Genomic DNA, 27,260 nt, shown 5'->3' with positions numbered 1-27,260 from the left:
CAGTAACTGCAGAACCAAGGCCCTCAAAACTTTTATACCTGCTGACAATATTCAGCCCCAGCAGTCAGGAAGAGCTGTGTTCTCACCATGAAGGAGTGTAGTGCCAGACTTTGTCCCAGAGGGAGAGCACAGCTCAGACAATGAGCACTGGGGCTGGGTTGGTCCCTCCCCAGTCCCTGCCCTGTCGCTGAGGGGATGCTCAGCTCAGCTGCCTGCTCCAGTGGGGATGCAGTGCTGCCATGCAGGAGTGGCTGCCACCAGAGAAGATTTCTGCAGTGCTCTGTACACAGTGGTGGTTGCTTTAGGCTGCAGACACAGTGGCAATGAAGTTTGATTAATTCATTGTTACTGAAAATGAGTATAAAAATCAAGGGAGATTCACCATGTCCCTGATGTTCCTTGACCTGCCTAATACTGACTTCATCTGTGCACATGATTCCAGTATACAGGGGACACAGTGACCAGCCAGGTAACTGAGGCCATGTATTGGTTTTTTTTTTTTTTTATAAAATACTAATTCTTTTTTTCCCATCTCCTAGCGCTGTTTTACATTTATGGATCGTGGATTTGTGTTCAGGATGGTCAACAACTATATAAGTATGTTTGGGGTTGGAGATAGCAAGGTATGGCTCTGATTTATTTGTTTGTGTCTGTTTTTCTAAAGTGACTGACTAGCAGAATATTTTTTATATTGAAAATATTTATGATTCCATGACTTCCCCATGCTCAGAACTCAAGTCAGTGAAAACATTTAGAGTAAATATGGATTAAAACCTCCTGGGTTTAATATCAGTGTGCCCCCTTCTCTGGGAGTAAATAGCCATGTTCAAACAACTGCTCAGTCTGCAAGAGCAGCCTCTGCACAGACTGCTCAGACCAAAAAATCCAAAAGACTGAATTTAAGCTTTCATTTTTTGAAAGTACATTTGTCTGAATATCATCAGCAGTAATTTTCTTTGAGGAGAATAAAGTAAGACCATATTAAAAAGTTGTGTAATCACAAAATCATTGTGTAAACTCAAGTGAGACTGTAACATCTTTACTTTGTGTGAGTGCCATGCTCTTACCTAATTGATGATGCAAGAAGGTAAATCTGCTCCAAATTAGTTTGTGCTGGCTATGAGTAAAATTCCCTGCAGCCTGAATTTCTTCTGTAATACCTGCACTAGTCACTGATATAGTTTGAACAATAAATCTCAAACAGCAGGAGGTCCCCAAATTATTCAACATGACTCCTTTGCTCTTCATCCATCAGGATGAGTCACAGGCTTTTTCTCTTCCATGCCAGAGTTTATGTGCATATATTTAGTAACACAGTGTAGAGTCAAGATACACACTTTGAATGATTCATCTTTCCCCAGAAAGCTCACAAAACTTTTGTCCATTAACTTCTTATAATTCTTTACTGGTTATATGTGCATTTGCAGCTAAAGAATGAGATTACTCCAGGTCTGCTTTGTTTTTTACCAAAATCAGTTTTATTCTAAACTCAGGTCTTTCCCTTAATCTCTGGAACAGCTGTAGAATGGAGTCTCTCAGTTATTAATGTCATAGCCTGAAGTCTGTAATTCTGTAAATAATATTATGCAATCTGAAGACTGTTTCCACATTTCAAACTTCCCTAAATACATTGAACCACAGAAACAGATGTTTAATTAAAAAAGCCCATTAATGGTCAGTGGAAGAGCCTAAGATTAATCAGTGTGCAGGGCAGTACTTAGCACCTTCTTGGCAGTAGGTGTGTGAACATGGCCAGCATCCCTCCAGACCCATCTGCCAGCCTGTGGGAGCAGATTCACTGTGTGTGGAGCTGTGACAGATGTGCAGCTGGAGCAGCTTTGTGGCACTTGGAAACAATAGTCACAAAATAAAATCAGAGATTCTGACCTCAAGGAGAGAGAGGCCTTGCATCATTTTCATTTCAGTTAAATGCCTAAGCAGGAGTCAGTCTTCCCAATGTGCTGAAAGATTTCTATTTGTCTGGTTTTTGCCTCTTTAATTGATTATTTATTTATCAAATAAAGATACTGCAATCTCACCTGTCTTTTCAGAAAATTTAACAGTGTATATGGTTGCCTGAATATTCTGTGGGTGTATCAATCTGTAGCTGTGCAGTTTCAATATATTGTAATTCTGGATTTATGTTCCAGAGAAATATCCCTTATGGTATTCCATATTTTGACATTTAAATATTGTTTTGAGAAACATGTATTCAAAAGTTGAAATACCTCATTAGAAATCAGTTCATTGCTTTGCTCCCTCAAAATGTCACAGTTCCTCTTGGGGAATGCATTTCAGATGCTTCCCTTCTTTATTTGCCATTAGCAAGTCCAGCTAACATGCTGTATTCCTGAAGAGGTGATAAAGTGCAATAAACAATATATTTTAGGAGAAAATATTTTAGGAGAAAATTCCCTACCATCCCCTATTTGGTAGAATCAGAAAAGTGCATTTCCTGGCTATCTCAGCCTGTTGGTGGCAGCAGAAATGCTACAATTCAATTTTAGTGCAAATTAAAAGACTTTTACAAGTGCTTTCTAGTGTTAGGACATTCAGAGTATGCTGAATGACAGCCTGCCACTGAGAACAGAGAGATGAGATTGATGGAAATAAAAATGTGTTGCTGGAAATGGTTTGTTATCTTTATATCTCAATGTCACATCATTACAGAAAGAATGATAAATTCTCGAGGTAGGTGCAAGGCTCTAGAAATTATCTGGATGACTTCTTTGAAGGGAGATATTAAAGAAATAACACCAAAACTATATATTACCCAAATCCCTCTGTTCATTGGCATAAACAGAGGAAGTTTTTGGTACTGTCAGTAAGCTCTGGTGTGACCTGTGTTGCTGAAACTTTATAAAAAAAAGAAGTCATAACAACTGTGATGTTAAAAATGTCTGTGGACTGGAGAAGATACTTCACTATGATTCAATGTCATGGTACATGTCATCAAAAGACCCAGTGTAGCTTTAATCATCTTGAGTAAAAAATCAGTTTAAAAATCAAAAAATCTTCTTTGTCTGAGACAAATTCTTTTGATAACAGAGATGAAAACCACATGTTTACTGTTTGTGCAGCTTGGCATAGCAAGCTCTAAGGTTTCCTTTTTGGGTGTGAGTGTGAAGTTTGAGGTAGAGATAAGTAGTGAAGCTCTGTCTCAGCATTTTCCCTGTTTTAATGTGAACTGAACCACTGCCTGTTGTGGTTTTCAGACTTTGCACCAGTTCAAATTTGACTTTCTCCAAGAAGTCTGTCACCATGAGCACTTCATCCCTCTGTGCCTGCCCATAAGGTCTTCAAACATTCCTGGTAAGGCCCCCTCAGGAGGATTTCTGTGCAACAGTGAATTGTTGGGAGGTTCAAAGAGCAGGTAATAAATAACTCTGCCCAGAGCAGTGTCTGTACATCAGAGGCCCCCAACAGCTTTTCAGGTGAGGTACTTAAGCAGTGTGACAAAAACAACATTTCAGTTAAAAATAATACATTTTCAGTTAAAAATAAAATTTCAGTATGCCTGTAAATAAATGCAACCTCTGGTAGCTCAGGGGGTGGGAGGTGGAAGCTTTTCACTGGAAGTTTTAACTGGAATTTTTGTGATGACTGAGTTACTAAATCACTAATCTACTGCCATAGCCTCAGGAGGTGGTAGACTGGGAGAGGATTTCAACAGGTACAGCCCAAAGGGGGAGAAGCTCAAAAAATGGGCTCTTGTCTCCTTTTTGCCTCAGTTTTCAGCATCAAAAAATGAGTTCAGTTTTGACACTCAGGGCTTTTTTTTTAAAGTAGAAGCTGTTTAGTTCAAACTGGAGTCAAATTTTTTAAAAAGCAAGCAATTTTTTTTACTAATAATTAAAAAACACCTTTTTTTGCCCATATTCTTATGTTTATGAAAAATGAAGACTCTGTGACGCCTTCAGAATCAGCACAGGAATATCGAACATCAGGTATGAGCAATATGACTGAGCAGAATTTTACTTTGACCACTGCATTCTGGCAAATCTTGGGCAAAAGTTATTTCTCATTTTCAGAAGTGGAATTGTTCTCAACCTCTGTGTTCTTGAACTCTTCTAGTGTAGGATGTGGAGGAACAATTTGGACTTTGTGCCTGGAAGAAGTCAATAGTCTAATGAGCAAACAGTTGAGATTCTCATGTGGGAATCATCTCATGTATATAAATCATCTTTTATTATTAAATAGTAAAACTGCATGATTTCAAGAGATGGTTATGGTAGGTTAGTTCATTCTGAGAATTGAAGGAGCAAAATGAGACAGGCCAAGAACTGAGGGTTTAACAATGGAACATTTGGAAAATGAAGGGGGTGGGCAGGATGTATGTAACCTATACATTAATTTAAACCTTCTTGTCCATTCTACCCCAAGACATTCCAGAGTACACACTGACCAATGAATTCTGCCGTAAGCATTTCCTGATTGGAGTCCTGCTGAGGGAGGTTGGCTTTGCCTTGCAAGAGGACCAGGACATCAGGCACTTGGCCTTGGCTGTGCTCAAAAACCTGATGGCCAAGCACTCGTTCGATGACCGATACGCTGAGCCGGTAAAGAAACTGCCTGTCCTTTCTCACTGCTTGCTCATGCAGCACCTAAACATGCATGGAACTTCCTTAGCCACTGCTGTGTGTTTATTGGCTTCTTGAGGATTGTGCTGTGTCTTTTATTTTCAGGCAAAACAAGCACAAATAGCAAACCTGTATATGCCACTCTATGGAATGCTTTTGGACAATATGCCGAGGATTTACATGAAAGATATGTTCCTCTTCAATATCAATACTTCCAATCAGGTAATTCATGTGGTTTCTTGGAGCACTGAAATGATCAGAGTGTCACCCAGTGGGAAGAGCTCCAAGTTTATGCTGGTCACCAGTTAGGTAGCAGAATACAGTTCTGAAATTGCTGATATATTTGCATCTGCAAAATTAAATTTGGAACATCTCAATTTGCAGAGCAACTGGAGAGCCCTGGGAGTCTGTACTATCAAGGAACAGAATGGGGTCTGGAACAGAGCACTGCTGTCCCAGGGCTGGAAATTCAGGGTTAGAGATTTGGAGCCCCAGACAATGTGCCCAGTACCTCTGGCACAGGCTGAGGTCTGAGGATGTGTCCTCTGGCAGGAGGCTGGGACGCACTGTAAAGAAAACTTCCCATTGCCCACAGAGTATTTGCAGGATTACTTTGTGCACCCAAAGGTGGTACAATTGAGGGACCATAAGCTGTACCGGGAGGCAGAGGGAATGCATACAAGTAACTGAAGGAGGGAAGGGGTACAGAAACATCATAAAACAGCTTTACTGCCACAGAAAATGTATATATTGCACATCTGAAGGGATATGTTTGTTTCATAGATTTTATAACCATAACACTTCAAAAACTAGAAGCAGATTTCTGCAGGGGTGTTGCGTCTTTCAATCCTTCCAGCAAATGAAATTCCATTACATTTGAGCATTGCTAATGGCAATTAATGTTCCTTTCCCAGTGCTGTGTTAATATTTCAGGGACAAACACTAGTTAGACTTGACCAGTCCTTTACAGCTTCCACTGTGAGAGAGTCTCATGTTGCAGGAGACTGCTCAGCACATTATAGCAAGCCTTGATCCTTCAAGGCTGTCATGTCAAAACAACTGGCAATAGGTTCTCAAACTCAGAGTCCTAGAAAAGCCTCCTGGGTGTGCTGTCATTATCCAGGCTATGGATAATGACCTGGAGTACTGGAGCCGGTTCTGTTTCTTTCCCATGCAGGGATCCAGGGATGACCTGAGCACGACTGGCGGGTTTCAGAGCCAGACAGCAATGAAACATGCAAACTCTGTGGACACCTCCTTCTCCAAAGATGTTCTGAACTCTATTGCAGGTACAAATGGCAGTTTGAACAGGCACATAGGCAGATTTGTTTGTATCTCAATCCATTGTGCTTTCTGCTTAGAATTCATGGAGGATATCATTAACTTGTGTTACACTATATCCAGGGAAACATGGTGTGCAATGTTTCTCTTCCCTTTGGGTGTCTTTGGATTGACTTTCTCTTGTGAAGCTGTTGTACTTCCACTGCTTCACTTACTCTCCTGCTTTGGAATGATGCCAGTATTCAGGCTCTAAGAAATCCCTTTGCCTGAGTTCGTTCTTGTAGTCTCTGCCTGACTTAAAAATAGTTCCAAGGTTTCTCCTGAAAACTCCTGATGTCTCGTAGGGGCAAATATTCATAGTTTTTCCAGGCTTAACGGAAGAGTAGAAATACAACTTATTTTATTTATGACCTCCAACCCTATTTCAAAATTCACGGAAATGAATTCAGGCATCTTTCCACTGATTTTTGTGTCCTTAGGTCATTACAGAATGCAACAGGCCATTTTAATGCCATGAAAAATGGCAAACTGAATCATTGTACTTTAACTTGTTGCATGTTTTCAGTACTAAACATACCCATCAATAGCTTTGCTATTGGACGTTCAAAGCACTTGTCTCAATCCAGCATGTGACACATTTTAAGTTCTCCATTTTTTTTGTTGGTTTTTGTATCCATAAATGTTTTAGTTTAGCATGTTTGCTGTGACTTTCATTTACAGCCTTTTCATCAATAGCTATCTCTGCAGCAAACCATGCTGACTCCAGAGCTTCCTTAGCAAGTCTTGAATCTAACCCAAGTACCAATGAAAAAAACAGTGAGAGAACTGACACGTGTGAAAAGGTACATGTGCAAATGTTGGGAACGCTTGCTCGAGGTGGGAGTCCATCCCTGTGCTTAATGAGGCCCTTTGCTGTCACCTCAACAGATCATGAGACCTTTGTCTTTGATTGGGTCAACTCTTCGTTTTGACAAGCTGGATCAAGCTGAAACTAGAAGCCTTCTAATGTGCTTCCTTCACATCATGAAAACCATTTCAGAAGGTAAAAACTGTGCACTCACTACTTAATTTATGCTATTGTAAAGTACTGTGAATACTGAATCCAAGTGAACATTAAATTAGAATAATTAGCAGTGTATTTTACAGGCTTTGGGCTAAATTTAATTCCCTGTAATGTATCCATAATATATTTTAATATCTCCCTTTAGATGCACTGATTTCCTACTGGTTGCGAGCACCCTTCTCAGAAATCACAGACTTTTTCAGCATTTTAGAGTAAGTTTACTTTGTGGTTGTTTGATTTTAGTGTTGAATATTCTGAAGTGCTGGCTACAAACAATTCCTCTTTGGATTTGTCCACCTATTGGAATAGTCTGAGATAGCTCTTGTATCTTAAATTATTTTGCTATAGTCTTCCAAAGTCATAATGAGACATTATTAATAAGATACATACCCTCCAATATGTTGTAATTACCATGAATGAGGGTCATAATGCTTTGGGTCTTCCTCCTAAAAGAGATTTTCATATTAGTTTCCCCTTTGGTGTTGAGATTCTGTTCTTCCTATGAGAAAAGTATGTAGCTCCTCAAAACTACCCAGCCATAAGGAAAGTCATGTAATGTAGGATGACCTGCTTTTCACATCCCCAGGGGGGTTTGCTCAGTCCAATCTATGCATGATTGCAGAATCCAGCAGGTAGCTGGTTTTGGAATTTCCTCACCATCTTCTAGTTGAAATGTGAATTATTTACCTTCAGCTGGTGATGCAGCAATGCTTTTACAGCTGGGTTTTTGCCTTTGCCATCTCACCAGGCAGAAATCTTCAACTGTAGAGAAAGAGAACAGGGGTGTGCTAAGTGCTCCCACACCTTGTGTGTCCCTAGGCTGGGAGCTGCTGCATTCTGTTCTTTTTGCTTACTAGCAGATACATATGGCACAGGTCTCACTGAGGCATTTTTTCGTAAGTACAGAGTCATTCAATAGGCATAAAATGTGTTGTTTTATCTTTCAGGGTTTGTCTGCAAAACTTCAGATATCTAGGAAAACGCAATATTGTCAGGTAATTCTGTATTACAGACTCTGTGTTGCAGTGTTTAAATATTGCAGCATTTAATAGACTTAAATAAGATTAACAGTGTATCCATCAATTTTCTCTTGAAAGAATGTCTTTGTGGAACTGAAGCCAATGTATGCTTCATTTTTTCTTTTATGCAAATGATATTGTTGTGATGTTCTGCATATCTGAGTAAATATCTTCTATAAAGGATAAATTGCATGATGTGATAACCATTATTGCATTTATAACCCAAAATACTGGGACCATTTTTGACCACATTTCTGTGCATATGCCAAACAAGGGTACTTTGAACACTGTATTTCCATCCATGTCATGGAAAGATTAGTTTTAATGGGCATAGATAATTGTTTCACAGCAATAAAAAATAATCTCCTGCCTTCCTGAAAAAATGTGACATCATGTTCAGCTGTAAAATGTGGAATGCACGCTTTGTCTCAGCTGATGTTTCATTTTTAATTTTATATCACTGCTGTGAATTTGTCTATATGTCATGAAGTGTCAAAATTAAAGGTCACCAGATGAGCCAGTTCTTGCTCCACATCAGGTTTAGTCAGGCCTGCATTCACTCTTCAGGGACATGGCAAAATCAATGTCACGTTTGACAACAGATCAACCCTTATTTTCTCTTTCTCTTAACAGGAAAATTGCAGCTGCTTTCAAGTTTGTCCAGGCCACCCAGAATAATGGAACGCTGAAAGGTTCAAACTCCTCGGGCCAGGCGTCAGGGCTGCTCTCACAATGGTAATGGTGCATGGAATTCCTAAATCTGTAAACCCCCAGCCTGGGCTCTCATCCCCCAGCCCTCATACTCTGTCATTGCCTGAAAAGAGGTTGACAAAATATGTAACAAATTTCAGACACCTCAAAGCTTTAAACTGTAAAAAGTCTGAGTCTCTCTGGCTTGACTTACAAGCTCTTGGTTAGAGTGTTATGTTCAGGGAGTAATTCTGTCCTAGAATAATTTTAATCATGTAAATTCATGAAATTACATTTTCAAAAGAAGCAAACAGGAAGCATATTTTAAAAAGTTACCTGAATTTTGAGATTAAAGTTAAATCTTCCTCAATTCTACACTAGTTAAACATATAAAATCCTTTCAAAACTTATAATAATCAATGGTATTTTAGTTCTAAGCTTCTCATTATAAATTAATGATGTGTTTGTCAGCATCAAAGAGGACTAAGAGAAAACATGAATATGCACACATATTTTTACTGTCATTGTCAGTTTATCATCTTTTTTCACCTCAAAGGAACTGTATTATCACTTTCTTAAACATTTATTTTTATATTTTTCTTATATTCTGAGTTAACAGAACTCACCTCAGTTTTTCTTCACCCAAATACACTTTTCTAAACATCAGCAAGTTATTTAAGCTGATGCTTTTGTTTCAGTGCTTAATGGAAGTTTTGTCCCCTATGATTTCAAGAAATCACAGCACACGTTTGTTTTGTCCACCTCACTGCCTTCCTTAATCTTTGTTTCTCTGAAGAATTTTGCTTCATTTGGTTTATTAGCCATTGAGAAGCATTGCATGGAACTGACATGGAAAATTCTGAATAGGCACAGTAGTTTTATTCTTTTTTCCTGATCTTAATGATACCTTTCAATTGCAGGATGCATTCTACTTCAAGTCATGATGGCCACAAGCACCACAGATCTCAAACATTACCAATAATCCGGAGCAAAAATGCATTTTCTAACCCCAAACTCTTGCAGATGATAGAGAGTAGCACAGCAAGTAAGTACAGAAATTATTTACTTCCCTCTGGAATGGTGTGGGATTTAGATAAGGCTCTATACAGACCTTCTTCTTGACCAGAGGCTCTTAAAATGATGAGATTGGAGTCATCTATCCCACTTCCCAATTAGGTTTCTTCTCTCCTTTGAGGATGAACAGAAACAGAGAGAGGATGTACTCACATCACTGGTGCAGCTGGTGAGAGTTGACTCAAATTTCCTCCCTTTTCATCTCGTATGAGCAGTTTTCTTCAAAATACCACTTTGCTTAAAAGTGCAGTTAGGACACCATTTCTGCTGTGATGAGACTTAAGGATCAGATTGCAGAATTAAATCATCCTTAATGACACTCAGAAGATTGTTTTTAATCTTTCTTTTCTTACTCTGCAGGCACCTCCAATGAAACAGACATTGTTCAGTATGTAGACACAGAGGCAAACATTGCTACAGAGGTTTCCCTCATAATCCTTGACCTGTTGTGTCTTTACACTCTGAATCACCAGGTAGGTTTTGCTGATTTTCTTTCCTGCTTGAACTGGTGGGATATGGGGTGAAAGGAAGGCCTGGGGGACCATGCTTGTCCCACTCGATTTCAGTGATTTTCAACAACAGATATCCAGATTATTATCTCTGTCTCTGCAAGTCAGCAGGTGAATCCTCTGCCTCCTTAAAAATTGCTCAGATTGCTTCAGCAAGCCCAGATGACTTGCTGAAGGTCTCACAGCCACAATACTGCAAAGAGCTCCTTTTACATTTTAGTGCTCCCTCTCTGTCAGCCTAACCCTTAAATAAAGTGTATGCAATCCATGAGTAGTACAGGCATAGCAAATACATGAGTAGTACTCATGGAATAGCAATTGCTTTTCTTGAAAAACTGCCAGAGTCTGCAGCAGACTGGGAAAGCATCACCTGCAGATATTTTACATTGAAAACAGCATCACTTGAGAAGGCACTCCCAGGTAATATCCAGCAGATCCCTCTCCTGTTTATTCACTTCAATAACCACAATGTCCTGTCTTGTCTGTGAACTTTTCAGAGGCAGCTCCAGCAATCTGACTGCCAGAATGTGTTGATGAAGAAGGTCTTTGACACACACATGCTCTTTTTGCAAATCAATCAGTCAGCAGCAGCTCTCAAACACGTCTTTGCTGCTCTCCGGCTGTTTGTGGGCAAGGTAACTCTGGGTTTATTCATGCCTGGCAATGTGTTACAGCAAGTACAGCTTGGGGACAATCGGACACTTGGCAAGAGTTCTGAACTTACTCTATTAATACTTATTCCTGACAAAGACAGTCTGATTTATTGCTGGTTAAAGGAAAGAAGTTCACAATGTCTGAAAAAACAGTTCTGTTCTTAAACTGAAAAATTTGCTAAGTGATGTCCAGCTCTGTGGTGATTCCATTGCCTTGCCTGCTTTTTCCACCTATGGAAGAAAGCTTGAAACCCTGGAGGTCTGTGGTCTTTGTGGCAGATACCTGGTTTGCAGAATGCACCAGTGAATGGTTACTGCTGTCCCCAGAGTTACCAGCAGGAGAACATTCCATACATTTCACCAAAAGTTCATCCACACTAATACAGTTCTACAAATACCTGGTTTTAAACACAGGAAACAGTATGAATATGTGTCAAACTGTTTCTTTGCTTGCCTTGCATTTGTATAAATTGGCATGGTCAATTAGGCACTTGGTGCCAGCTGCAAAGGCTGCACAATTCCCAAGTCACAGAGCTAGATGAGATCCTCTGGAAACCAACCAGAATGTAGCACTCACATAACAATTGCTCTGGGGAAGTGACAATAAGCAAGGCTGGCCTTGGTTCCTAAGTGTTTCTGTGAAACACAAGAGTGTAGCTGAGTTTACAGCATGTGGCCTCCCTCTGGTTGTTGTCTCAGGGGAAAGAAGAGGAAATCATGCTTCTCCCAGTAGTACAGCTGGAGGACATGGGGGAAATACGAAGTAAACCATCCACATACAGCTTTAAATGACATCCCAGACAGCTGGGAATAGAAGAACTCTATGCAATGAGAATTGCCCTTCTCATTTATCCTGTAGCTTTTGGGACTGAATTCTCCCTTCATGGTTCTGTGGGAGCAGGGATCTGTTGTGGTTCCTGCAGCAGAACCCCTCAGGCAGTAATTAAGATCTGTAGCCCATGTGTGCATTTCCACCTCTCCTCCCTCATTCTGTTACATTGACTCTGCTGCTAACAATGGGTATGGTTTGGAGAACCCTCCTCTGTTGTCCCCTGCTCTTCAACCCCTTGACCTCTGTAAGTTCACTGACCTTGCTCTCAAAGTATTTTCCTTCTCTGAACAGCTTTAATTCCTGTGAAGAACCCCCCCTGCTTTTTCTGGTTAGCTGTTGTGCATTCCTGGCAGATTCCTTGCTGCTTCTGGGCTTCCTAGAGGCCACTTTGATGGCATACAGTGTTTGTAGGAAAATCTGAGTATAGCTTTTAATTAATCTTCATTTGAGTGTGGGATTATGCTTGGTTTAAACCCTGGTATGAATAACTGTGGGAGAGTTACTGAAAGGTTAAAAAAAAATTGTTAACTCAGAATAACTGCACCAAGACCTGGCAGTAGTACTGAACATGTTCACACATTTTTTTCAATAGTTCCCATCAGCATTCTTCCAAGGACAAGCAGATCTCTGTGGCTCCCTCTGCTATGAAATCCTGAAGTGCTGCAACCATAGGTCACGTTCAACTCAGACAGAAGCATCTGCTCTTCTTTATTTTTTCATGAGGAAGAACTTTGAATTTAACAAGCAGAAATCAATAGTCAGGTCCCATCTACAGGTAAGTAAAGTGTGAGATCAATATTTAACTGATATGCATTAGTGTTTATCATTATTATTTTTTTTATGCATTGAAGCAAGGCAATCCTTTTGCAGTCCTCAGACAGGCAGTTCTCTGTGGCAGCTTGATTTTCCTGCCAAGTCTGAAGTTGGACTGGATTCTCTGCTGTTCTTGTGCTGCTCAGCTCTGCTCCAGGGAGAGACAGCAGCTGTGAATGTATCTGCATTGCCAGATTGATGGCTATTCTTGACTCACATGTTGCTTGCAGCAGTTGGAGCACAGCTGATGAAGGAACTAAACAGAATCTGACAGTACAGGAACAGACATGTAAAGTCCAGTAATAACATATTTACACTGCAAAATGTGAGCAGCTACAAAACTTTGAAAGATACTCACAGTCTCTATCGTGTTACCTTTATAGGGCAGGTATGAAATTACACTGTATGAAATTACAAGTACATCAAGTCATACTAAAACAGGGGTTAAAAACTCTTGTGAAACTCTTGATTTCTTTGCTAATTGCATCCTGTGTTTGCTCCCTGTGCAGCTCATCAAGGCAGTGAGCCAGCTGATAGCGGATGCGGGGATTGGCGGATCTCGATTTCAGCATTCGCTCGCAATTATAAATAATTTTGCTAATGGAGACAAGCAGATGAAAGTAAGAAACATTTTTTGTCAATCACTACCTCTTGCAAAAGGTCAACAATTTCACAGGAGCAAGTGTTTCAGTAAATAAAATTGTTGCCTCTATTAGCCAGTGATTTATGCATTCATAGTGTGCCTTTCTCAGGCAATCTGAAGTTCATGAAGGTGTTGTTGTGACTCTGAAGCTGAATAACTGAAAATAATATTTAAACAAAAATATTTTTATTTGAAAATTGTATTATTTGTTATTTATTGCTTATTTGGCTGATTTGCCTCGTATCAGAGGCCATACATCGGGACTAATGGAACGCAATTGCAGTTAACAAACCATTCTTAGTCTATAATTCCTTCCTTTCCTCTGTGCAGTAAATGTCTAGCAAAATCAAGCACAACAGTTGGGTTTTGTAAGACCTTGCTAGCTCACTGAAGGTATACTTGGCTCTTAGACAAGTTACCATTGCTACTATAGTTATTGTCTGTACAAAAATTGTTGAAAAAGTATTCTGGTTTTTAATTTTTACAATTCTTGTCCAAAGACATGTAAATGTGCATTTTCAGTTTTATACTTTGGGTTGTTGTTCTTCTCTGAAGGTGTCTTTAGGATATCTCCACTGAGATGAATAATAAAGTTAGCATAAGCAAATTGGTAGATAGTTAGCAGAAGTAATTCTATTGTGTTATCTGATAAGATATCATTACAATTCTATTTGTTTTTGAAGTCCAGCTTTGATTTCATAGCACTGCGGAAAGTCACACTGCTTCTGTGATTTGCTTATCTCTGTCTGACATAGGGGAGGGATTATTTAATTTCATTTACTTTTTCTGAATGTTTTGCTTTTAAACAAAACAAAGGATGGAAATAAGTCTGAAAACAAATGTATTTCATTGCTTATCTGAAAAAGAAAAACTGACGCACTGAGCTAAGAGAACAGCTGGTGTGAGTAATATAAGGACTCAGTTTTAATCTAGCACAGTGTGAGAAGGTCAGGAGCCAGACTTGTGCTTTATTCCCATGGTGAAACATGCTGGGAGTGTAGTTAAGCAGGACTATCTATCGCACACAGTGCTGTTGCTCAGAGGAAAGTGTGCAGGGATCCAGTTCTGGACCCAGTAAGCAATTGAGAGACAGTTGTTCCAGTTCCCTGACTTCAGCAGGGCTATTGCACATGGCAGTGGAACAGATGACTGACTTGGGCCATCTTACAGTGCTGTGAGACATCAGGAAAAAGCACCCAGGGTTTGTGTGCAATGTGTGCATGCTCTGGAGCTGTGACTGCTCCAAAGCCTGCCCAGCTAGGGAGGGGATGGAGGCCCTCTGTAAGCAGAACTTTGTCTTGTTTGCGGGTGCAGCATGGGGCTCTGTGGATGGTTTCAGTGATGCATTGCTTATCTTTCCCAAAGAACGTTAATTTCCCAGCAGAGGTGAAGGATCTGACCAAGCGCATCAGGACGGTTCTGATGGCCACAGCTCAGATGAAGGAGCACGAGAAGGACCCTGAGATGCTGGTGGACCTGCAGTACAGCCTGGCCAATTCCTATGCCAGCACCCCTGAGCTACGCAGGACGTGGCTCGAAAGCATGGCCAAGATTCACGCAAGAAACGGAGATTTGTCAGAGGTAATGTGAATAAATTAACAGGAAATCAAATTGTCTTTAGGCTGAGCTGTTCTGATGAAAAGGCTTTGGAACACTGACAGCAGCAGTGAGTTAAGGGAATCATACAGTGTCTCTCATATATTGGAAATCAGAGGAGTAGAGGTTGGAAAACACCTGGGGATGTGATCTGCTTATCTCAGCTTGCCTGACCTTGAGTGCCTGGTACATGCTGGAGCAAGACCTGAAACTGTCTGACAGGGAAGCTCAGGGCAGTGACACTCTGCTGCCTACCCCTAACAGGCACAGTAGCTGTGGTGTAGAGGAGGTCATGGGCAGTGAAAAACCCACAGAAAGGATTTTCTTCTCCCCCACGACAGCCCAGGAGAGGAGCTTTGCTTATAATGCCTTGTCATGTTCATCAAAGACTAAATGGGTGATACAAAATTCCACTGCATAACCCAGGGATACCTTATTTACTAAGTCATCTTAATAGGTTTCTTGAGAAAATCTATGCATTTATGTCGAACACCTCGTGAAATTCATACTTGAGGAGGCTGTCATCATTTAGTCCTTTATTTTCTTTGATTACTTTTGTCTTCCCTTTTCTGCCTCATGATTTGGCAGTGCTGAAAGTAAATGCTCCTTATCACATGTGTGCTGTAATTCTGGGTACTTTAACATATCCATGTATGTTGGTCTCTTGTTACAGGCTGCTATGTGCTATATTCATATTGCTGCTCTCATTGCAGAGTACCTGAAGAGAAAAGGTAAGATCAACATATCCAAAACCAACGGTATATCTATGAATCTTATTGTTCGAAATCATTTTTGGCTATCCTGCTTTCCTTCCTTATATGTAAAGTATTCTTAAAGCAGCTTGAATTCTTCCCAAATGTTTTATTTTTAAAATATATCATAAATGCTGGTCTTAGACTGGAACAGTGAAAGTGTGTTTTGTGTAAAGAGGTTTAATTAAATGTTTAGCAAGCTAGTGCTAATGGAGAATGCTTCACTTGTCAGTCTGTTGTTATTAAATATGCATGTATTAACACATACCAGTAGCAGTATACTAATACCATCTTACAATATCATAGGTTACTGGAAAATGGAAAAGATTTGTACCTCACGTATGCTCCTGGAAGATGCTCAAGTCTCTGATAGTAATGTGTTACTAACAACTCACAATGGAGGAAGTGAGTGCTCTAACCGTGCTTGTTTGTGGGTCAAATAACATGATTAAGACATCAAACTGCTGATTTCCAGCTGATCTGGAAAAATATCAACCAAATCAAACCTGTTTCTAGTGCATGTTGAAGGCTGTTATAGAAAATAATGTTGGAAACATCATGAGTTCCTTTGCTGATGCTCTTTGGCTGGTTTGATGGATTGCTCAGAATGTCTCTGGTTATGGGCTTTTGCAGCAGGAAAATCCCTCTTGGGTCAATTGGTGTTTAGCATGCAAATCCATGTCCAATTCCTTGGCTGTCCAAAGCTGGGAGGGCAGGGGGGTGGAATTAATGTCTGGTTGTCCATATGTAACTTAGTATAGATAAAGGGTTTTTTTTAAATCTATGATACATATTTAAAAATAAAGTGCAGGCTTATATTTTTTAATGCTTCTATGCCAATGGTTATTTAGTTTATAATATCTGTATTTCATAGTAATTCTCAGCATGAGATATTTTAGCAATTTCCACAAAGAGCAATTTCCAGGGTCAAGGGCAAATATCTGGGAAAGAGAAAACATGGAAAGACTATAGTCCTTCAATACATTTGGAAGTGTCTGTGAACAAGATGAAAAAATGCATCCTTTTAGAAGGAAGCTTTCTGTGAAGAGCAATAGTTGTGAGACAGTTCAGTAGTGTTAAAAGACTTTGCCTGGATAAAGATTATAGTGGCTGGAGTGAAGAACTTGGGTGATTTTAAACCTGTACTTAAACAGTTTTCAAAACTTGAGAGAGAATGGAGGCTCCCATCTCAGTGACTATGGCTTAGCTTTTTTAATTGAGCCATAGTAGAATTTTCCTGCTGTTAAATTAAGCATGGGCTTTGTCAGGAGTTTGTCACCTCCCCTGGCAGCTTTACCTTCTCCACTCCAGAGCAGTGTTAAAATCCTTGCAGGGCAGACCCTTCCTGATCTGTAAAGTGATGCCTGTGCAAGTTGTTTCTGCTGCAACCGTGGTACTGAAGGCCTCAGCTTAGCAAATACTTGATTTAAGCTCAGTTTTATTCCTTATGAGCCTTTCCATCCACAGCTGGTGCCACCAGCCAGAGCTTTCTGCAGGGGTGTGACTGCTGAGCCAGGGCAGGACAGGAAAGCCACTGCCAGTGTGGCCTGGAGCCGCCTCTCCTGGGCTGTGCAGTCCTGGGGACTGACAGGGGGGACACCTGCAGGCTCCCCAGGTGGGAATTGTGTCCCCTCAGCCTGCCAGGGTCATTCCTGCACAAGGAGTGTTGCACATGGAGCTTTGCCAGGCTGCCTGCGCTTAGAGCTCAGGAGCCAAAATGCCAAAGAGAGGAGTAACACTGCATCAGGAGAATGCTGGCATTCCCCTTTGCCTGGAGAAGAGAATTTATATCAATGAGGAAAATGTGGAATAGTCTTATAAATTCCATCAGCTCCATTTGTGCTTCTCATTACTTGGGCTGCAAAAGAAATTAACTCATCAGCTCTGTTTTAGTGGCATCTAGTAACTTCTTGAAGTATCTGGTCACTGAGTCATTAACAGCCTTTCTTGTGACTTGCACTTCAAGGCTTGTTTTCCATGGGATGGCCTGCTTTTCTGAGCATCACCCCCAACATTAAAGAAGAAGGTGCTATGAAGGAAGACTCTGGGATGCAAGATACTCCCTATAATGAGGTCAGCAATGTTAACATTTATATACCTGTTCTGTATTAACAGAATGTTGTTTCTAGTGGAATCCTTTGCATGTTGCAGCAAATTAGAGTGAGTGTAACTCAGGCAATGTTAAAATGCACACAGCTTTTGAGTGAAATGTCACAGCTGTTGCATGGTGTTTAGCTAAGGAGAGCATAAAGTACCAGAGCTGAAATTCAGGGCAGGGGAAAGCCATGAAGCAAACCCATTATTCTGCATGAGATGTCAAGTATTTTCATGTTACTGTTATTTCAGGGTTTTTTTACTAAAGAAGAGCCATGTCACCAATACTTGATTAAACATTGTGCAATTGCAATAAACCTTAATATAAAAGTTCCAGAATAAAAATGAAGTAGTGGGTATGTGCTTTTGCTGCATTGCTATTAATTAAATGCCACTGGCTGTGACGTCACTGAACTATTTGCGTTTGTGAAATTGCAGAATATCCTTGTGGAGCAGCTGGAATTGTGTGTTGACTACCTCTGGAAATCTGAGAGATATGAGCTTATTGCTGAGGTCAACAAGCCCATCATTGCTGTTTGTGAAAAGCAGAGGGACTTTAAAGTAAGTGGGTGTTTGATTTGGGTCTTTTTAATTATCCTAAGGCAACAGTAAAGATCAAAACTTTTAGGGAAAAAATGTGCTTTCTTTAAAAGGAATGTTTTCTTTCTTCCTGTCTGTAATTCCTCCTTTTAATGTTTTGTGCTGTGAGAAAATAAAAACGTTAGTGTCTTTCCTACCTCCTTTCAGCATCAATGCAACAGTTACTGTAAAAAACTTTCAAATAAACCTCTTGTCTTAGCCAGTGGCTATGGTTTTTACATAGGTTTTAAACCAAGAGCACATTTGGATTGTATTTAAGTTCAGAAAATGCTGGCAAATTGCATGATTTCTTCACAATTTCAGGGTTTCTTAGTTTCTTATTTACTTGGCAATTTCAATACATAATGGGTAGCCAGATGATAATTGCATTTACTGATTTTTCTGGGGTTAAATTGAAAGAGACACAAAGTGGTAGGTAGCAATAAGCTGTATGCTAAGGAAGCAGATCCTCAGATGTTAGCTTAGCTGAAATTTTGGTTCACTATCCTGAGCAAGTGTTCAGTGGTAACTGTGGAAAGCACATCTTTGTGTGGGGTTGGGAGCTGACTGGGGGTGTTGGCACCTTGTTCTCACCTGCACAAACAGCACTTGTGTTCTCTGCCCCCTTGGCAGGTCAGCAGCCCTGTGTGGCGGTGGGATGGTTCTCTGTGAGCCTGCACACAAAGGCTCCACTGCCACCAAACCCCTCAGGAGATGACAGAAGTGTTGCATTGAATTTTTAATGACTGCTAACGAGCTTAAACTGTCCCCTTAGCACATCCAGCCATCTTGGCAAAGGTTTGGGAAGCCAACTAAGGCAAGCAGGGCTGTGCAGAGCTGTGGTGGCATTTCCCAAGGTGCTGGCATGCCCTCACCTGCCCTCTGTCTGTCCATGCAGAAACTGTCTGACCTGTACTACGACATCCACCGCTCCTACCTGAAGGTTGCAGAGGTGGTGAACTCTGAGAAACGCCTCTTTGGCAGATACTACAGGGTGGCATTCTATGGGCAGGTAAGTGAGCCTGGGCTCTTCTGTCCCCACAGTCACATTTCAGACTGTTCCTGATAGACTTCAGGGAAGCACTTGGTGGTGAATCCCAGGGTAAAACTGCCTCATGGGTCAGAGCCCAGCAGGATTCTAGTCAGCAGGGAGCACCCCAGTGCCTCTGTGCAAACCACTACTGTGGATTTAGGGTATATTAGAGACCCTACTTCTATGTCAGCTTTAGTTCTTGACTTCATAAAGCAAAGCTGCGACTGGGGCAGGGCAGGTTTTTCAAGCTACAACATAAATAGAACCAGATAAGGCATCTTTGATATATGGCACTCTCCTCCAATAGATCTCAAAGCAGAGCAGTATTTGCAGTAGATGCTTTGTTGTGTTTTTCACTGACTCTGCCTTCTGCTTCCAGGCTACCTCTGGTTCTGTGCAATGTACTGTAGAATAGCATTATTCCCTCTGCTGTGCTTCAGCACCCTTGAAGCATTATTTTGTGCTTTCTTCCACCACAAACCAGTGTAGCAATCCAGCATGTTCCTTTTAGTCCTGGTTTTGGCAAGCATAAAATTTCCTGTGCTCTAAAATATAAAGTGCGTAAACAACAGATTGATGTGAATCATTCTGTTTGCTAATTAGATTTTAATGCAGAAATTTGCTCTTTTCTCCTTTTGATCTTATTCAAGGCTGTGGTAAGTCTAGTTCTGTTGCATGTTTTGTTTAATTCTCCTCACACATCCTTCATCCTTCCCTCTACTGTTAATTGACATTAATTTTCCTGTGCTCTCGATTCTTTGGTTCATGGCAGATAAAATAACATTGCTGCATTCGTTGTTGCATCCTGCAAACTAACTTTGGTTTGTTCAGTTACCTGAACTACTGAGCTGTACCTGTCATCATGTTGTGTGTGCACTGTGGGGCCCAACGCTGCTTCATCTCATCTCAGTGGAAGTTCCTCCCAGCTCCACTGGGAGTGGGATTGGAGCCCCTCTTCCTCTGTTGCAAGTCCTGGAGTGGCATTAATGCTGTTTGAATGCAAGCCTGCTTTGCTGGCCTGCACTGCAGCTCCCAAGGGCAGGGCTGCAGGGTCAGTCTGGGGTCATGGCAGTGGCCACTGGAGCACTCTGGGCAGGTCATGGCCATGGCCAAGGTCCTGGCAGTCCCTGTAGGAGCAAGCAAATGGAATTCAGTGGGAATGGCAGGTCCTGGCTCTCTGGACAGATTAGCAAAGCTGAATTTGCCAAATGCAAGGAGCTGCACCTGAGGAAGGGCAGAGTTTTCCTTATACCTGGCCTTCCTCAAAAAGACAGCAGAGCTCTCCCAGAGGCAGTGGCTCTCCCAAGTGTAATTTAGCTGCAGCACTTCTGGGTTAGCATCTCTGTAACAGTGCAATGACTTCCCAGGTGCCAGTGCCACAAGGACAGCTTCATTTAAACAGCTTTAGTGCTCTAAAGGGTATGACTGTGTCACAGCTGTGTCTTCCTCTGTCTATTCCCCCCAGGCACTGGGCTCTAAAGGCAACAGGCACTGCTTTCCCCTTGCCCTTTGCAGGAGAGGTGTGATGTGGCTGCTGTTCCTTAACTGAAACAAAAGCTGCAGGGAAAGCAGATTAAAGAACAAAAGATTAATACTGGGAGGGAGAATATTGGGGGTTCTTAGTGGAGAAAGATCTGCTGCTGCACCTGAAAAGTGTTCTTCATGCAAAGGCAGAATTTGGTTACTGCATTGCTGCAGAGACCCTGTGCAGGGATGGTTTGAATTAATATGATCCTCAGGGGAGACACAGTCATCTGTTTTCACCAGCAAGATTTATTTGCCAGCTCAGGGAGCTGGATCTCTGGGCAGCTGCTGGTTCAGACTGCACTTTCTGTTAAAGGCCTTTGGTGACAATGTCTCATTGCACCCCCAAGTGACCACACTGGCCAGTGCATATGAGTTTACTCACAGATGAGTGTTTGAGAAATCAGTATTTTTCTTTAATTAAGAGCCAAAAAATCCTGATAAATGTACTGAATACCTGAGAACTCATATTGTGCTGAAAAGCAAAGGCATTCAAGAGCTGGTTTTCAGAGCAGTGTCAGGCAAAGGCAGAGCTGGGGTTTGTTCTGCTGTGTGTACAAGAAGCTGGAAAAGTTGGAGGGCAGAGTTTCATAGTGATCACAATCACTTACTGTGGGGTGAGACAGGGAAAGAAACATGGGATGCCAATTCCTGGCAGGGCAAGCAGAAGGCTTTACCTCAGCACCTTTCACCAAAGGGCAGAGAAGGGTCTGTGAGCTCCAAGGCTGTGTGTGGAGGGGTGTGAGGATGAGGAAGGGCCTTATCAGAACTCCCACAGTGATAACTTACCTCTCAGAACTTCAGAGCTCAGTGGAAACCAGTAACCTGCTGTTCAGGGGTCATGTGCCTTCCATCATCATCAGCTGCTCCCTGTCACAATTTTCATCTGTGAGGCTGCATTGTCCTTGCAGGACCAAACCAGCCAGGATGGAAATAATCCAGGGAAATGCATCGATAATGTAACCTTGGCTGCTTAATATTTTAAAATCCTGAAATTGGAGGATATTTGGCTTCTGAAAAGTATTTAATCTTACTTTTAATAGTCTTTGCCAGACATATAGCATATGGCAGACATGATTATTTATAGCTCACAGTTAACTTCTGCTTGTCACTTGTCAGCTGAAATACTGTAGGGAATATGTCCTTAAATGATGTCTCTTGTATTAGAGATAAAATAAAATCTGTTAGTTTTTTTATTTTCAGGTATTTTTTTTTAAGTAAAATGATTAACAGAGATATCATCTCAGTGTGCCATGCAGCATCAGCAGAGATTTGGCACTTACATGTAAGCACTGTGTTTCAGCATGCAAACATACACAGAATCAGGGTGTAAGAGCATAAACTATATTCTAGCTTGCTATGTGATCATTTTGGAAAACAGGAGGGATTTTGTTGAAAACACTGGATAGTAACAGAAAGCAGATATCTTTTGACAGAAACAGTGCAGAGTAGTATGTTTAAGTATGATTGCATCAAACTGATGAAGTTTTCCCACATGAAGCAGTTTTGATTCAATGGAAACAAGGTCAAAAACCAGATTATGATCCTGTATATATTTTCTCAGTGTAATCAATAGGAAGTCATTTGCCTGCCCAGCTCAACAGATTGTTTGTAGGATAGCAACTTTGGAGCTTTAGTTTTTTTCTCTGATTACCTGTGAAGGTCTTCATATGCCTATGGAATTTAATTGATAATGTTGTTAAAAATCATGCAATGTTAGAAGGTCCCTCTGAGACTGAAGAAGATGCTGTCAGATGAGCTGCTCTTGCAGCTGTTAGTTATTGGTTTCCAGTAATGCCCACAGTACTCCTGACACTTGCCAAATGAAAAGACAATTTTATTGCCCCTTGTCCTCACTGAAGGAGAAGCCAGAGATGCACATATTTGTTAATCCCCATTGAAATAAAGCTTGGGAGGTCCTAAAGAAGCAATGAAATTCATAGCTTATTTTATTTTAATTCTGTTTGGGGTTTTTTGGTGAAGATTTTCCTAATCAATAATTTTAGAGGGCAAAGTTGAAACACACTTCCAGATTAAAAAGCTGGATTTTGCACAAGTACCTTCTGAATAGATTTTGGAGATATCTCTTGCCTTCATTAATTTCTGCTTCTCTGTTTTTCTACAGATAGCAGTTTGCTTAGGCTTATTGTAGAATTGGCCATCCAAGCCACATCATGTGAAGTCCAAAGGGCCTTGGCTCTGACATCACTAGTGCTGTCTGCCTTTCCCCCTATCCCTGCAGCTTCAGGTGTTTTCCTCTGGCTCACTGTGCATTAAGGTGGAAGGAGGAGGCTGTGAGTGTAGCTGCAGTGGTGCCCATCACCAGCTGCACAGGACACCCCAGGAGGGGGCTGGTGCTGCCCATGGCACTGGGACAAATGCAGTCCTTGTTAAAGGGGCACTGCTGCTTTCTGCCCGGCTGGGAGAGTGCTCCTGCAGCACTGATGGACATGTTCACCTTGGGGCAGCTGAGTGTCTCACCTGCAGGGGATGCAAAGCTCTGTTAACTTTCAGAGGTTGGCATTTCTTCTGAAGCCTGACAGATTCATGTTCAGCTCTTAGTGGACCCTTTTATTCAAGCTCTGCCAAGTCCATCCAATGTATTAAATAATGACTTTAACAAGACTGTACCTTTGTTGCAAAGGAACACGGTCTGTGCGTCTATTTGTTGTTTTTTTCTCTTTTCAAACGTGAATAATTTGCTAATTGTCTCTGCAAGTGCTGCAGTTCTATGTGGCCTTTCAAGGTGCCCACCAGAGTTTCTCTTCAGCTGCCCTGAGGAGATGCAGGCTGGTTCCCATGTGCTCCAATGCCAAGGCCATGGGCAGCAGTGCCCAGCCTGTGCCTGCACACGTGGCTCCCAGAGGATGCTCTGGAGGTGACATGCTGCACACAACCCAGCTGGCTTAGTGTCTAGCAAACAGCTGTTAATTGAACCAAATTATTAAGATATAAAGAACTTTTAATTCTAGTTTTTAATCCATGAGGGTTTTTTTCATCATACACACATCATCATTTTCAAGAAAGGCCTTTAACTCTGTAAGCTGCTCAGTCTCTTAAGTGAATAAATCTTTTCCTGGGTAACTTTGGAGATTGCAGACCAGTATAAACAGTGACCTCTGGGCACATGTCTGCTAGGAGTGGACAGAGGTAAGCTTTTCACTTAGGTGCTGGAAGGGGCCTACTGGATGCTCTGGTGGGTATACAGGCAACTTTAGGTTTTGCCATGGCTGTTATATTCACTGTATCCTTTTGTTCCTTTCTAAACAGGGCTTTTTTGAAGAAGAGGAAGGTAAAGAGTATATCTATAAAGAGCCCAAATTAACTGGCTTGTCTGAGATCTCTCAAAGGCTGATGAAACTTTATGCAGATAAGTTTGGAATAGATAACGTGAAGATCATCCAGGATTCCAACAAGGTATGAAAGACGTGGGGTTTTGCACAAGGGACAGACCTGAGTGCATGGTGCAAGATGAGCAAGCAGATGCAGGTTGTTTTCTGTCTCATTTAGCTCTCATCCATTTTTGCCAATGGCTATTGTCAAAGGTGCCACTCTTCTTAGGGAACTCTTGGTAAAATGCCCTTGTATCCATCCACGATCTGAGTGTTACATTTAGAAGTCTCAGTTTTCATCGGTATGGCCATAAATAAATAAACACATCAAAAATGTTATGGATGCCTTGGGAGCTCATCACACTTAACATAATTTTATTATTTTCCTGCAGGTGAACCCCAAAGACCTGGACCCCAAATACGCCTACATCCAGGTGACCTACGTGACCCCTTTCTTTGAGGAGAAGGAGGCCGAGGAGCGCAGGACGGACTTTGAGATGCACCACAACATCAACCGCTTCGTGTTCGAGACGCCCTTCACGCTCTCGGGCAAGAAGCACGGCGGGGTGGAGGAGCAGTGCAAGAGGCGCACCATCCTCACCAGTACGTCTGCTCCCTCGCTCCACCCTGCCTTGCCCAGCCCACAGGGACAGCTCAGGGGCTAGGGACCCATCACTGGCTCTCTGCCATGTGTGGCTCCTGCTTCCAACTCTGCATGCCCTGGATTTCCTGCTCTCCAATGAGACAGACACGCTGTAAACTGGAGCTTGTTTAGGTCTGAGCTGACTGGAAGCAGATGCTTAGTGGAGAAGGGCATGCATGGAGTTTGGGAGACCTTCCAAAGCATGTAGGGCAATCAGAAAAGTGTTAGCTCAGATCAGACTTAATGCATCATAACAGTGCCTTTGCCAAACTCCCTGAGATCCATGAAAGGCCTTGACTAGAAGTAAAGAGTTTTAAAGGTGAATAATTCCTCTGCCAGCTCCCATGGCAGTATTTGGGTTTAATGTTAAAAGTACCTCTTCACTGCTTTAAGGATGATGCTTTAATAATAGGCTCATCTGCAGGTGGGTGTTGTGCAGGATGATAACTCATCTTTTCACCATGGGTCTTGGCCACATCTTCCTTACAGACCTGCTGACCAGCTTAGGGATAGTTATTTTCATTTAGCTGCTTTATTTTTCCCTATAATTGACATCTTAACTGTTCTTGCAGTGATGTAACTTGGGAGTGGTTCTGCTGGAGGCAGCTTAGCACTCAGAACCATTTTCTTTTAGTAATAAACAATTCAAAGTAAAAGCCTAGTAGGATGTCTGTTCTGCTAAGAGTAAAACTTGCAGACAGAAATTTTTATTCAAAATGGGAGTAAGATACACTACAGAGAATTTTTTTAAGCTAGACATAAGATTTCAATCGGTGTTTTAAGACGGGAATGTCAGGAGCACTAGATATGTCTTCTCTTAATGAGTCATATTAAACTGAAATTTTTTGCTCCTTATCATGATTGAGATCTCTCTTTTTAAAAGCCTCTTTTGTGAGACTACTGCTGAAACTTGACATGTCTGAATTTTGATGTATGAGGAACTGTCTGAGATGGAGGCGTTGTTCTCATGGGCAGCCATGGGCAGAGAGGCTGATGCTCACAGCAAAGGCTCCCAAGTCACAGAAAATCCAGTTCCCTGCCAACTTCAGTGCATCTCCTTCTCCCAAAGGACAACGTGAAAAAAACTGCTTACAGTGCAAGCATAGTCACCTAAAAGTTTTGTTCTGGCAAGCCAGGAAAGAGGCACTGATGTCTGAGGGTGTCTTGTTACATGACACAGCTTTGCTTGTAAGAAGAAGAAAGGAGGAACAGCTTGTGTTTGTGCTTTTAAGTGCTTGGGCAGCAGTAGGTGTTTTGAGATCTGCACTTAAGCAGGTAGTTTCATGGACTTGAAAGTGAAAGTCTGTTATGGTCTGCCTGGCAAAAAAAGAGAGGGCTGTTCTTCTGGCAGAATATTTTTCTCTGGGTTATTACATGCTGTCATCAGCTCCCACCACTCTCAGCCCTGCTCCATCTCTGGCATTAGGTGGGAATTTGATGACTCCTCCCCTGCTTTTCCCTTCGGCACCTACCTCACCTCAGTGCTTTTCACTAAAGGAAATGGTCTTTTCTTCTCTTTTTTCTTTTTTTTCCCACTCCTGTTTGATAAAGTCATGTGTTTTCATTTGCTTCCTGTGTAAACTGAAGCACTTTCAGTTTGAGAAGAAAGCAAGGCTTCAGCTATGGCTGGAGGAGTGGTGCAGTCAGTTGTGCTGGGTGCTGGAGTGGCACCTGCACTGCATCTGCTCCAGAGCCTGCTGGGCCAAGGGCAAGTGCAGTGTGGCTGCAGCCCTTGATGAGCTCAAAAGGAAATGCTCTTCCAGTGTCAGGTACATCAGAATTCAATTTGGACCTGCTGTGCCACTTCTACTCATTCAGTGATTAAAACTTAAGTTTTATGGATTAATAAAGAGATTGACAAAGTCAAAAGTTAATACTTTGACTTAATTGTTCTGCTTTCCTAAACACTCCCTTGTTGGGTGCATTCTCTGACCCATTTCTCTCTCTCTTTCTCTTGAGTAGCCAGTCACTTGTTCCCCTATGTGAAGAAGAGGATTCAGGTCATAAGCCAGACCAGCACAGAACTGAACCCCATTGAAGTGGCCATTGATGAGATGTCCAAAAAGGTCTCAGAGCTCAATCAGCTTTGCACAATGGAAGAAGTGGACATGATCCGACTGCAGCTCAAGCTCCAAGGAAGTGTCAGTGTCAAGGTAATGACAATTTGCTGCCTGTTTCTTTTTTTGCAATGCATCTACCTAATTTTTTACTTTGATTTCCATCATTCCAGACATTTTTTGCTCTTTCAATTCAAGTCTACTCTAAATAACAAATAAGACTTTTCTAACAAGACTGTCCTGTATCACTTGAGAATATGGCCCATCACAAGCAGATGGATTCTTTAAAGGGAGTTTTGCTAGGATTGACTTTGTCATTCCCTATTTAGGAAAGTTAGGATTGTGACAGGCACGTGTATTCCTGGTGCTCTCATTGTAATATCCACAAACAAACAAGTAATTGTCTGGGTGCTCAGCTGGCTGGGGTCTTGGAAAGGCCAGCACAGATCTGTAGCTCGTAGAGATTGAGCAGCTCCTGTTTCCTAAATAAAAC

General features: G+C 41.6%; 1 protein-coding gene across 11 annotated transcripts in view; it reads left to right on the top strand.

Annotated features, from left to right (window-relative positions):
* Window positions 1-27,260, top strand: part of DOCK10 (dedicator of cytokinesis 10) — a 141,238-nt gene that overhangs the window by 109,516 nt on the left and 4,462 nt on the right. For 7 of the 11 annotated variants that reach the window (XM_074547070.1, XM_074547069.1, XM_074547068.1 and 4 more), the window contains exons 29-53: window positions 540-623; window positions 3,216-3,312; window positions 3,903-3,947; window positions 4,384-4,559; window positions 4,686-4,802; window positions 5,758-5,869; window positions 6,582-6,703; window positions 6,789-6,903; window positions 7,070-7,136; window positions 7,872-7,919; window positions 8,577-8,678; window positions 9,554-9,678; window positions 10,068-10,180; window positions 10,714-10,851; window positions 12,294-12,476; window positions 13,024-13,134; window positions 14,523-14,738; window positions 15,427-15,484; window positions 15,812-15,910; window positions 17,472-17,578; window positions 18,038-18,160; window positions 19,077-19,190; window positions 24,006-24,152; window positions 24,460-24,670; window positions 26,673-26,863. In XM_074547070.1, the coding sequence (XP_074403171.1) occupies window positions 540-623; window positions 3,216-3,312; window positions 3,903-3,947; window positions 4,384-4,559; window positions 4,686-4,802; window positions 5,758-5,869; window positions 6,582-6,703; window positions 6,789-6,903; window positions 7,070-7,136; window positions 7,872-7,919; window positions 8,577-8,678; window positions 9,554-9,678; window positions 10,068-10,180; window positions 10,714-10,851; window positions 12,294-12,476; window positions 13,024-13,134; window positions 14,523-14,738; window positions 15,427-15,484; window positions 15,812-15,910; window positions 17,472-17,578; window positions 18,038-18,160; window positions 19,077-19,190; window positions 24,006-24,152; window positions 24,460-24,670; window positions 26,673-26,863 (3,021 nt within the window). The other 4 variants (XM_074547072.1, XM_074547071.1, XM_074547073.1 and 1 more) reach the window with 4 other exon arrangements.

The sequence above is a fragment of the Zonotrichia albicollis genome, chromosome 9 (genome assembly GCF_047830755.1).
Source record: "Zonotrichia albicollis isolate bZonAlb1 chromosome 9, bZonAlb1.hap1, whole genome shotgun sequence".
NCBI classification, from domain to species: domain Eukaryota; kingdom Metazoa; phylum Chordata; class Aves; order Passeriformes; family Passerellidae; genus Zonotrichia; species Zonotrichia albicollis.
This window is presented reverse-complemented; position numbering and strand designations above follow the sequence as displayed.